Source organism: Octopus sinensis, linkage group LG5 (genome assembly GCF_006345805.1).
Source record: "Octopus sinensis linkage group LG5, ASM634580v1, whole genome shotgun sequence".
Classification (NCBI taxonomy): Eukaryota; Metazoa; Mollusca; class Cephalopoda; order Octopoda; family Octopodidae; genus Octopus; species Octopus sinensis.
In genome coordinates, this window is record NC_043001.1 from 55,380,664 (window position 1) to 55,393,718 (window position 13,055).

The window sequence follows — 13,055 nt, forward strand, 5'->3', positions numbered from 1 at the left end:
CTTCAATCATACCTTAACATTTCAGAAAGAGGAATTATTCTAGAAGATTCAATAATGTAGTCTGAGATGAACAGGCTGAATACACCTCCAGCTTTACATACCTCCCAAAAATAGCAAAAATATGTTCATGGCTAGAACATGTTTCATCACAGGTCGAGTCTATCTGAGCAGAACTGGGACTCAGCGACAATAATAAGTAGAAAATCAATATCATACTACTACTACTGATGTTGATGATGATGATAATGATTTCAAATTTTGGCAGTAAGCCAGTAATTTCAGGGAGAAGATAAGTCAATTACATTGACCCCAAGTGTTCAAACGGTACTTCTTTTATTGACCCCAAGAGGATGAAAGGCAAAGTTGACCTCAACAGAATTTGAACTCAAAATGTAAAGACTAATGAAATGCTGCTAAGCATTTTGTCTAGCATGCTAATGATTCTGTCAACTAATGAAAAAAAAAAAGGGAGCTGAGAAGTATATTGAGCAACTCCCTGGTAACTCCAATCTTCATGAACTACACAAGATAACTTTGAAGGGTACAGCCCATATACTACGGAAAGTACTCTCCATCCAAAATGGAATAAATGTGGTGATGATTTTAGCACGCATAGCAAAACAAAAGTGCCCTTGCTGCTCTTGGCCCCCAGAGGATGTCTGGTACTAAGGCAGCTGAAATAAAATTATAATGAAAGGAAACCATAAAGGGGTAAGTTGACTGCATTGACTTCAGTGCTTGACCGGTACTTATTTTATCAACCTGAAAAGGATGAAAGGCAAGACTAACCTCATCAGAATTTGAATTCAGTGGAATTTGAATGTAAAGATGGACAAAATGCCACTAAACATTCTACCTAGAGTGCTAAAGATTCTACCACGCCATTGCCTCACTATGATAATAATAAAATCCAAAATCAAAATCGAAATCTATCAACATCAATGGAAATTGCAGCTGTGATACCAGTGCCGGTGGTACATAAGAGAACCATCCGAACGTGGCCTTTGCCAGCGCTGCTCCGACTGGCCTTGTGCTGGTGGCACGTAAAAAGCACCATCCGATCATGGCCGTTTGCCAGCCTCGTCTGGCTCCTGTGCCGGTGGCACGTAAAAAGCACCCACTACACTCACGGAGTGGTTGGCGTTAGGAAGGGCATCCAGCCGTAGAAACATTGCCAGATCAGACTGGGCCTGGTGCAACCTACTGGCTTCCCAGACCCCAGTTGAACCATCCAACCCATGCTAGCATGGAAAGCGGACGCTAAATGATGATGATGATGCTTTGATTTGGTATAAAAGATGGGCTACAGCAAATATTCTACTCAATACCACAGATTTGCTTGTCAATTGTTTGACCTTAACCATTGAGCATATCCCTTTGGTGGCTGACGATATGTGCATCTCTGATCATGAGCAGAAGTAGTAGGGGAGCATTATAGCCATGTATGGTGGGGAATTCTTTGGGGTTTGAAGAATTCCATTCTGGAAACATGGGTGTTTTGTTAATCATCCTTAAACAGATATTATTCAGGGACCTTTTGAGTGAGATGAGCTACTTGACCTGATGAAAATTCTAACTTGACCTGCAAGGTCATGTGTTGTTTATCTTGAAATGAGATCAGCATGTTGTGCCCATATAGCTGTGATGCATGTCCTTGGTGAACTCTTATAAGACAGGTAGTTATGGGTATATTGGACTTTGTATACTTGCATCCCAGAGTCACTTTGATGGAATATGCTGCTCTCACACTCAATAATATAGAAATTATCTCCGATTTAAATTGAAGAGCAGCAATGTTTGACAGTAGGGGTTAATCAATACCATCAAATTCAGTACTAAATTAGTATTTAATTTTATTGAACTCAAGGAAGACGAATGGCAAAGTTAAACTCAACAGGATTTGAAAGCATTTTGCCCAATGCCCAATGTTTCTACCACTCCACTGTGTATATGTATACCAAGATGTATTTTGGTGAACTAATTATAATTTTTTTTATATTGACTCTTTGTGGTCTGCTCAAAGACTTAACTAAACCCCTTTGAACTAACTCCAGATTGTTAGTCTATCATTAGATGAGACTTAAAACAAACATAATAGCCTTATTTTCAATATAGTAAGAACAACCTTATTTACTATATAATTGTGTTAAGACTTGCTAGAAATGAAACAACAGTCTTTTCTTCTATAACACTGTGTAACACAGCTTTTGTCCCTGGGTGGCAACTGTTATTTCCTATTTGCTTACCCCTAGAAAGTATGAAAAATGGCTAAAGCTCCCCACTACTCCTGCTCATGATCAAAGATGCATATACTGTCAGCCACTAAGAGACATGCTCAAGTGGCTATGGTCAAGCAACTGACAAGCAAATCTGTGGTATTGAGCAGAATATACTTGCTATAATGACATTTCTGCTTCAGTACTGAATCCATCTGAATTTGTAATGGAAAATAGGTCAATTTCAAAACAGTGATGTCAGGTCACAAAAGCAAAATTTTAAGGGAATAGTAGTCATTTCCTTTGATTTCTAGATAGAAGCAAATAGGAAATAACACTTACTGACCAAACTGACCAAAGACAAAAAAAATATTAAAATTTTGTTACACTGTGTAATACTCTAGCCTCTCGTTAAAAGGATACAAAAAATGTTGTCCTAATTATAATGCATTTGATAGAAACTAAGGCAGAATTATTATCTACTCACAGGTGTGCTGGACTATGAAAGAACTGGAGCTAAACAAAATAATAAGTACCAAACAAGACTAGAATCAATCAATTCAATCACATGATCTGTATGCACACTGCAATTTTCTGAGATAAGTTGAAAAACGAGATAATATTTAGAAAAATTAAATATTTTTTAACACACCATACTAGTGCACATGTACTGCTTTGTAGTAAAACCAATGTGAGTGTCTATCTCCGTTTTAAAGCAACATTAGTACTAATTTTTCTTTAATTTTTAAAAAGTAGCTGATGTGTTACAATGCTTTTTGTGTCTTAAGTAATTTTACCAATCCACTGGTACTTTATTGGTCTCCTGCCACCAATACATGAAATACAATGTTGATTTTGGCAGGATTTGAACTCACAGCACAAAGAACCCAAACAAATATTACTAAGCATTTTATCGGATTCTCTAATAACTCAGCTAATTGCTTGTCATCCTATGCAACTTTAACACCCAATAAACAGAAAATTTGTAACACCTAAAAAAGACAATCATTTGTAACTCATGTATAAGTATACCATCATCGTTGACATTTAACATCCATTTTCCAAATTGGCATGGTTTTCACAAGAGCTGTCAAGGCCAAGGGCTAGACCAAATTCCATAGTCTGTTTTGGTTTTGTCTTTACAGCTGAATACCCTTCCTAACACCAACCACTTTAGAGTGTTTTGGATGCTTTTTATGTAGCACCAGTGCATTTATGTGGCACCAGCACTAGTGATTTTTATGTGGCACCAGCACCAGTGATCTTTATGTGGCACCAGCACTTTTTAACATGGAACATTGTAGAGGACAGAACTTCTTGAGTACAAATATATGTAAAATAATAATGAACAAAAGAACAAGCAGCATGTTTTTTTAAAGAAGGGGATGAAACTATTTCACTCTTACCAGATATTTTTAGAGATCCAGTTCCAAGTAACATGAGTCTTGGATTGTTCATCTGCAAAGGACGACCATTTCGGAGCCATTGTATTGTAGGCATCGGATCGCCGTGTGCCTGACAAGGCAATACAGCATCCGTCTTTGCCTGCAATGTCTGATTTTGCGGGCCCATGTTAATAATAGGAGGTGGACGCATATCATCATCGGGGATTTCAGGATCAAGTTCTGCAATCAAACATTGTAAAAGATTATTATCGTAAAAGAGAAGAGTAAAGATGGAGGCAGGATTCATAATGTTACAGACTAAAAATAAACTGGTTATACTTTGAAAATTAGTTTCCAGGTGTAGAGTAGTTTCATTCACACTGAATTTACAATTACACCACAATGACTGAAATTTGTAATTACATCTAACATGGGCACAAAGCCTAGATTTTTGGGAGCAGATGGTTAATCTTTAAAGTGAGCCAAATACTTTATTTTACTGACCCCTAAAGGGATTTGAACACAGAACATAAAGAACAGTAAATAAATTGTGCAAGGTATTTTATCGGATACTTAACAATTCTTCCATTTCACTGATGATGATGATGATAATAATACATCAGGTGACATGTAACATGAAAAATGCTAAAATATTGCTACAAGAATTACCCAATGACATCAGAGATAGAAAAAAAAAGAAAAAACAAATGAAGCCATAAAACCAATTGTGAAATGTTGGAACAACACTGATTAAGTAATACTCATAAAAATTTATATCTGTTTGTCACACATTATAAATGTTTACAATATCCAACATTTTCACAGCATGTGTAAACATGATCACCAGAATTACAACTCACATCAACAACAAAGTGTCTCCACATTCCACCAGCAAACTCAGAATTGAAAAATAATAATAGCTGTATCATTCAGCCCATAGATAATAATTGGAAAGTGCATACTACACAGAAAGTACCAAGCAGTTCCCTACGAAAATAATGACAAAGTTCCTTACAAAAATGATGACAATTTAAATATTGGGCCAAATGTTACTCCTCAAGTCTTTCAAATAAAAGAGATATAGATAGGCACAAGAAGAATATGTTTCTATTCCTATATGTTTATTTGCCACTGGTTAGCCACCAACAAAACAAAAACACAATAGTATATTCCATTCAAGTTTGGAAGAAAAATAACCTAGATCTGAATATATTGCTGAACTCCAACAAAGTAGCTAGCTTAAGAAAATACATTCTCAGAATGAAAAAAATATCAGAAATTGAAAGCACATTTATAAGAAAGAATACATTACAAACATGCATTTAATCATCACAGAATACCTAACAAAGATATAAGTACTGAGAATGTAAAATATGAAGATGGAACTAACATGAGCAACACAAACAATGCAAAGAACAAAACATGGCAAACCCATGCCCTAGGACTGCACAATAATGACCAAAAAGTACTAAACCTGAACCACACAAATGATAATATAAATGAAAAGGAATATGAAGTAGATCTAGAAATAGGTAATTCTGAAGGAGGAAATCATGATTATCATACTCTAGGACTGAGTGTAATTCAAAATTTAAAAGCAGTTCAACTCCACTGCAAAATGATTCTACAAAGAACTTGGAAAAATAAAAGAGAAGTCAATGCAACACCAACAGCAAGAGGAGAATTTTGGGAAGGAGTAAGAGCTATGAAGGAATCACCGTAGAAAATATTCAACAAAACAAACACAACACTTAACCCAGGTACTGCAAACAATAAATAAATGGAAGGCATGAGGATATGACAAGGTCCCCAATTCATGGTTAAAATATTTGTATCTGGAAAGTCTCAAGTTATATACTGCAAGTGATAAACAAATGGAAACACAACTACAGACAGTACAAAGAAATCAAAGAGAGACTTGACATAGAAAAATGTATCAAAGCAACCTTGAAAAGAGGAAAACCAATTAAGATATATTTGAACTCAAAATGCAAAAAGAAAGAAGAAATACTGCAAGGCATTTTTCCTGATACTCTAATGATTCAGCCAGCTTGCAGCAATATTCCTAACTTTCTTGCAAAGCCACAACTTTAGTATGAGATTAACCTCAACTACATTACAATCATAAATATCTCCTAAATTATAAGGCTAATATGCTTTCATGGTTATATTCAGTAGAAGAGCGATAAATATACCAGAAAAGGATACAACTAATCAAAAGTAATATTCTAATATTCCATAATGATCAGGTACCTATTCTTATCAGTTTAGTGAACTGAAGTATTGAACAGTAGTGAAGTGAGGAGCTGAGTCATGTAGTTTTAATTTCTGAAAAAAAAAGCTCTATCACTTGTATTTCGGAATAAGTACAGTGAAAACCTATTGTAAAGACATTCACAAGATATTTTGAAGTATGTTCCAAAAAACAACAATATTAAGCTTAGTAAATACTGTCAGATCATCCTCTGAAAATAATTCTTAAAACGGATTATTTGCATACATGTTTTTCAAGTATCTGACACATAGGTGCAACCATGGCTGTGTGATAAGGAACTTGATTCCCAACCAAGTAGTTTTTGCTTCAGTCCCACTGCGTGGCACCTTGAGCAAGAGTATTCTAATATATCCTTGGGCTGACCAAAGCCTTGTGAGTGGATTTGGTAGATGAAAACTGAAAGAAGCTCATCATATATATATATGCATGTATGTATATATCTATGTGAGTGTGTGTCATTGTGTATGTATTTGCTCCTCACCATCGCTTGATCACTGGTATTGGTGTGTTTAAGTCCCTGCAACTTAGTGGTTCAGCAAAAGGGACCAATAAAATAAGTACTAGGGTTAAAAAAATAAGTTCCAGGGCCAATATGTTTGACTAAAATGCCATCAAGGTGGTGCTCCAGCATGGCTACAGTCAAATGATTGAAACAAGTAAAAGTTAAAAGATAGACAAAAGATATGTTAGTTAGCATAGGAATTCCTATTTAGACATAAAGAAATGTATAATTCTTATTACTTAAAACATTGTTTATTAGTAATGACATGAAAATTTACATAGTTTCTGATGTCATGTTAGTTAATTGATACCTTATTAGATAAGGTAAATATATATCTTAAAAACTCAATAATTATTCACTAAAACTGAAAAATAAGGCGAAGTTTTTTTACTTTTTTAGAAGGTAGATTGGCTGAAACAAGAAGAATCTATAAACCACTTTGCCTTGGGTAGATTTAAAATCAAACTAAATTTGAGTATTTATATGATTCTAAGTTCAAATTACAAGTCTTTTGAAATGTTTTAATTATACAATTTCCTGTTAGTTATACGCAGATAATTACTTTTGAATTTTTAAAATTGTTCTTTAGAATAGCAATTTTTTCTCATTTAAACTTCATTAACATTCCAATTACTATGAGTTAAACAATTTCACTTTTCAAATTGAAAAATTATTGCTCAGATTACTCAGATTCAATTCTCGATTATGATAACAACCAAACTTAAGGTTGGAGATTGTGTTTTAAGCTCAATGTCTCAACACCTGACACATAATGATTTAACACTTCATACAACTTTGTAATGTAATTCCAAATCTGTTCATGGATTAATGCAACGTTTTATATATCCCTTCACTGTCACTTAAACCTTGAATCCTCTCAACAGCATGTCACGTTATACTAAGTGCACTCAATCACCTCATTCACCTACATCTTATCCATCAGCACTATGTCCATTACACCACACACACACACACTCGTGTATGGACATCCTTTATATTTACCAAAACTGAGTGCAAATACAGCTCTGTTAACTTCATTGTTCCATGAAGAAGAATTCTTAACACTGCAATTCTTCTCCTAGGATAACTAAATGAAAATAGAATACGTGTATGAATATATAACACAGACACATATATCATATGTGTTTGTGTATGTGTAAGATGTCTACCAAAAGACTTGTAAGAGGCTAGTGAGATTACAGGGATGCAGTCAAAGTAGGATTCTTTTAATAGCCAATGATAGCTTTCCACAGACATGAATGGACAGCCATCACATATGAATACATGTACACACACACACACACACACGCACACTGACATGTGTATACTGATAGATGCATAAAATTTTGTACTTGCCTCGAACTGTAATGTGAACTTTCTTATCTTTACTGCCAGCTGCATTATAAGCATGACATGTATACTCGCCAGCGTCTTCAAAACGCACTTGTCGAATGTGTAATGTTCCATTTACATCCACTGAAAATCGGCCTAAATCTCGATTTGGAAACATAAGATCCTATAAACATTAAAAGGAGAGAAAACTATTAGTCATATGTTGAGATTTGTATTACATATTTTCTGCTATGATTAAATTTAATTATTTTATTTCAACCAGAAAATTGCAGAGAGAGAATAAAACCTTTATGTCAAAGGTTGGTGACAAAAACCAAAATTGGCTGCAAGGCATCACAGAACCTTTGTGGTTCTAACTAAAACAAGAAAACACCACCAGCAAAATAATATCAAAAACAACAGTAACATTGTGTAACACATTTAAAAAATTTTCTTTTGTCTTTGGCCAATAAGTGTTATTTCCTTTTTGCTTCTAATCTAGAAATCAAAGATAACAACAACCATTCCTTTCAGACTTTGTTTTTGTGACACTGACATCAATGTTTCAAAACTGACCTATTTTCCATTACATTTCAGAAAGATTCAGTGCTGAATTGCTGAAGTAGAAATATCATTATAGCAAATATTCTGCTCAATATCACAGATTTGCTTGTCGGTGGCTTGACCGTAATCACTTGAGCATGTCCCTTAGTTGTTGACAATATGTGCATCTCTGATAATGAGCAGAAGTAGTAGGGTAGTATCATAGCCATGTGTCAAGAGGGATTCTTTGAGGTTTGAATAAATGTAACAAAAGCAAAGTCTGAAAGAAATATTAGCTATTTTTCATACTTTCTAGAGGTAAGCAAATAGAAAATAACAGTTGCAACCCAAGGACAAAAATTCTGATACACTGTATAATTTAATTAAACAAATAATGCAAAACCAAGAACTATTGAATAAGAGAGAGGCAACAACAGAAGCCATCATCAGTGAAGGATGAGGAGTAGTGATCATGAACACCTTCGATGATCCTCCAAAACTCGTAAAATCAAGGCAGTTGACATTCAGTTTGAATTCCTGTAAATCTTAAATCATTGATGCTTGTAAAAAAGATGTAGGTCAAGAAGATTGTTACCAAGAAAATATTTCACTATACAGTATTCAGATTCCTTTGTTAAATACATTCATTAATTCACAACATTTGAATTAATCCTACATTATCTCATAGCTTCAAGATTTCAAAGATGTGATTATGTGTTTTCAGAGTAACATTGTGGGGTAGGTGCTAGAGGTCAGTTATAGCCAGTTTGGACATGAAGCAGATAGTGTATTTTGGCCAGATATGGCCAGTTTAAATGCTAAAGGGTTAATGTAGTGTTTGAGCATTGAAGTACTGTCAGGATCATGGGTGGAAGAAAAGCTTTGAAAATAAGCAGCTAGCTAGTTTAGAGGGGTCACCATATAGCAGAGGTCGTGTGAGCAGCATCTTAATGAGCGAAGGATTGCAGCATATTAATGAGCGAATCTTTGTCAATCAGTCAAAATAAAAGATTGAGCATAGACAGCCCCTCTTTGACCAAAGGTCTGCCCGATCAGGGATGAACCAAGGATAAAACAAGAATTTCATAGCTTTATATCAATTATAGCACCAAGAACCTTAAGCAATATAAAATAAAGAAAACACAAAGGAAAAAAACAAGTTCCAAAAACAAAAATATGCGAGAATGAAAAAATTACAGCAGGGGTTTTATCTGGTGATCGCCCCCACCCCATCCACTAGTTATGGCACATTCACAACACCCCTCCACACACATTCTGACCATCAATCAGTAACTAATGATTTCTCCAGTTAAAACAATTTATAGTTTATTGGTATAAAGTAATATTAATGAATATTTTTGAGAATAATATTACTGACAAAGATGACATGGGGAAGAAGGGAATGGAGATTATGACAGTGATGATGATGGTGATGATGGTGGTGATGATAAATGATGGTTCTAATAATGGAAGAAGGGGAGGAATATGATATAAAAGACATAAAATTGTTTTATGATCTCCTGGAATCTAGGTGAAATAAAAACATCAGATATGCATCGCTCTAAGCAGAAACTGCAGGAGCTACTTGAAGACTGAATTAAACTTAGCCTGCAGAAATTGTTGGTTGAGGCTGACAATGGAATGAATTGAATGTGGGTATGATGACGATGATGATGATCATCATCATCATTGTCGTTTAACGTCCATTTTCCATGCTAGCATGGGTTGGCCGGTTTGACCGGGGTCTGGGAAGCCAGGAGGCTGCACCAGGCTCCAGTCTGATCTGGCAGTGTTTCTACAGCTGGATGCCCTTCCTAACGCCAACCACTCCATGAGTGTAGTAGGTGCTTTTTACGTGCCACCAGCACAGGGGCCAGAGGAGGCTGGCAAATGGCACCACAATTTTTCTTGTTGCTTAGCCCTGTGTTGATCTTGATCAAATAGAGCCTTGACAGATGAGAAGTGCTTCAGCCATAACCATCCCATTTATTTTTCCTGGAACACTCTACTCTGGACTATATAATCCAAATGATAGAATGTGATGTAATACAGATTTAGCTGCACTTTCTTGGAGGCTCTCCAACCATAGAGTTTCCCCTTGTTAGTGCAATGTACATTAGTTATTATTTATTTCTTTATTGCCCATAGGGAGCTAAACATAGAGGGAACAAACAAGGACAGACAAAGGGATTAAGTTGATTTCATCGACCCCACCACCATCACCTCCAGTGCATAACTGGTACTTATTTAATCAACCCGGAAAGGATGAAAGGCAAAGTTGACCTCAACGAATTTTAACTCAGAATGTAAAGATATGAAATACCGCTAAACAATTCACACTCGGCATGCTAACAATTCTGCCAGCTCGCTGTCCTCATTAGTTATCATTCTTTTCCACTCAAGGTACAAGAACCGAAATTTGTGGGGAGGGTGCCACTCAATAAGATCAGCCCCAAAAGGATGAAAGGCAAAGTCGACCTTGGTGGAATTTGAACTCAGAACATAAAGCCAGACGAAATACCACGAGGCATTTTACCTGGTGTGCTAACATTTCTGCCAGCTTGCCACCCTCATTAGTTATTACTGAAGGAGAATTGTATAAGGGTGAGCAGAGGAGAATAAATGGCAATAAATATTTTGAAAGAGAGAGTGAGGGTGTATGTTTGTGATTCATTTAAATATTTAAGTACATATCTGAGCATTTTTATGCATTTTGGTTTTATACAAGGTTAAATGAAAGTATGTGGCCTAGTGATTAGGTTGCTGCATTCATGATGGCTAGATTGTGGGTTCAATTCCCAGATCAGATGATGTGTTATGTTCTTGAGCAAAACACTTAATTTCACATTGCTCCAATCCCCCTCGATCAGTGGGATTTGTTGGCCTACGCACCTTGCCAGCAGGGTGTTGTCATTTGATGGCTAAAATAATGCAAAGCGCATTATGATCAGTGATGTGTAACAGTATCTGATAGTCTGGTCAGTCACATGATCATGTGACATGGTTAGATATCATGTGTTTGTGTTATATACATGCACATATATATATATATATATATATATATATATATAATATATATATATATATATATATACAGGTACAACATAAGTGAATGATTAGAACATTCACTTTGCAACAACAAAGTTCTGGTTTCAATCCCACTGCATGGCATTTTGGGAAAATGTCATATTCTTTAACATTGGGTCAACATATATTTTGTGAGTGCAACTGGAAATTGAATAAAAGCCTGAAAGGCCGGTTTGTGCCTCATAATTCAAAGAGTACAGCCTTGTCATACACTGTGTCTAATTAATTCTGCTTGAGAATTACATTAGGAATACACACACATCTGACAAATGGTCACCATTTATAGGTTCATTTAAGAACAGGCAATGCAGTTGCCTCATCATTAAATATTGGCGATCCAACACCTTGATACAAATGTATGTGTATATAAGCATATGAGTGTGTAGGTGTTTGAGTTGCTTCCTTTGCAATCACAAGATTTAGAGTTTGATCTCATCGATTATTATTTTGGGTAAATGTCTTCTGCCAAAGCTTTCGAATAACCGAAGCAGAGAGAAACAGTGTGTGGAAGCGAGTTGGATATACTGTACATATAATCCAAAGGGCCAACTCTATTGCAATGCTTCTGGCTGAGAACGGCATTAAGGGTGTCTGAATCTGTGGAATACTTAACAACCAGCACTTTAATACAATGAGTTGGTAGTTCAGTGCATCAGACAACTAGAATACACATTGTTAAAACTAGCAGAGGATCCACTTACTTATTTTTATACACATAATGTGTTTTTATTGGCTTGCTCTCCTAACCAGCAGGGTGGTGCCATTTGAAGGCTAAAACAATGCAAAATGCACTGTGACCAGCGATGTGTAACAACATTTGATAGGCTGGTAAGTCACGTGGTCACGTGATGTGTTTGTACACAAATGTGTTAATGGATGTTCATGATATGGATATTCTTGTAATTTGGCTGCAGACCAATCCTGAATTAGCAGACATACCAAAGATATTCCAGTCATACCAAAGGCATTCTATCTTGTTCTTGTTTTTCTTAAAACATTGTGTATCAAGGACAACATTGAGCAATGTGACATTTCTTCTTTTTTTTCATTTTTAAATAGTAGAATGTAACAACAAAAAAAAAGGCTACTATTTCTAACAGGTCAAATAGTCCTCATTGGTTTGTGGAAAGTGATGTTAGTGTATATAAACTTATATGATATTGCACTGAAATATGTGCAAATATATATTCATTTCGTGATTTGACTATACATATTATCGTATGATAGTATGAGTGTGTGTGTGTGTGTGTATGTGTGAGTAGGAGTTAATGCTGTATATATGTAAGTGTTGAGATGTGTGTCAGTTTGTAATTAATAGAGAAATCTAAAATTTCTAGTAAACATGAAGGAAGAGACTTCAAACAAATTCAATGAAAGGAAACTCCATACAGAGGGCGCATGACATATCTTGGTGTGTGTATATGCATTTATGCACTTATTCACACATACATATAATCAGCCATATGTAGAAGAAAATATAAACATGGCTAAATATGTACCCACACACACACATAAATATAGGTATCTATGTATACACATATATACATGCATATATCCACACACATACACACACACGCACACACATATAGATAGATAGGTAGATACATACATACATATCTATACATCTAGAATGGAAAACAGATGATAAATGAAGATGATGACACACACACACATGAAGAGAGAGAGAGAGAGAAAGAGAGGGAGAGAAAAAGAGA

The 13,055-nt window shown here is 35.5% G+C and overlaps 1 protein-coding gene across 7 annotated transcripts in view; it reads right to left on the reverse strand.

Annotated features, from left to right (window-relative positions):
* LOC115211793 (roundabout homolog 1) overlaps positions 1-13,055 on the reverse strand; it is a 703,622-nt gene that overhangs the window by 265,360 nt on the left and 425,207 nt on the right. For all 7 annotated transcript variants that reach the window (XM_036503450.1, XM_036503452.1, XM_036503453.1 and 4 more), the window contains exons 8-9: positions 7,735-7,894; positions 3,623-3,841 (exon numbers count right to left, since the gene is read on the reverse strand). In XM_036503450.1, coding sequence (XP_036359343.1) covers positions 3,623-3,841; positions 7,735-7,894 — 379 coding nt within the window. The remainder of the gene's footprint in view (positions 1-3,622; positions 3,842-7,734; positions 7,895-13,055) is intronic.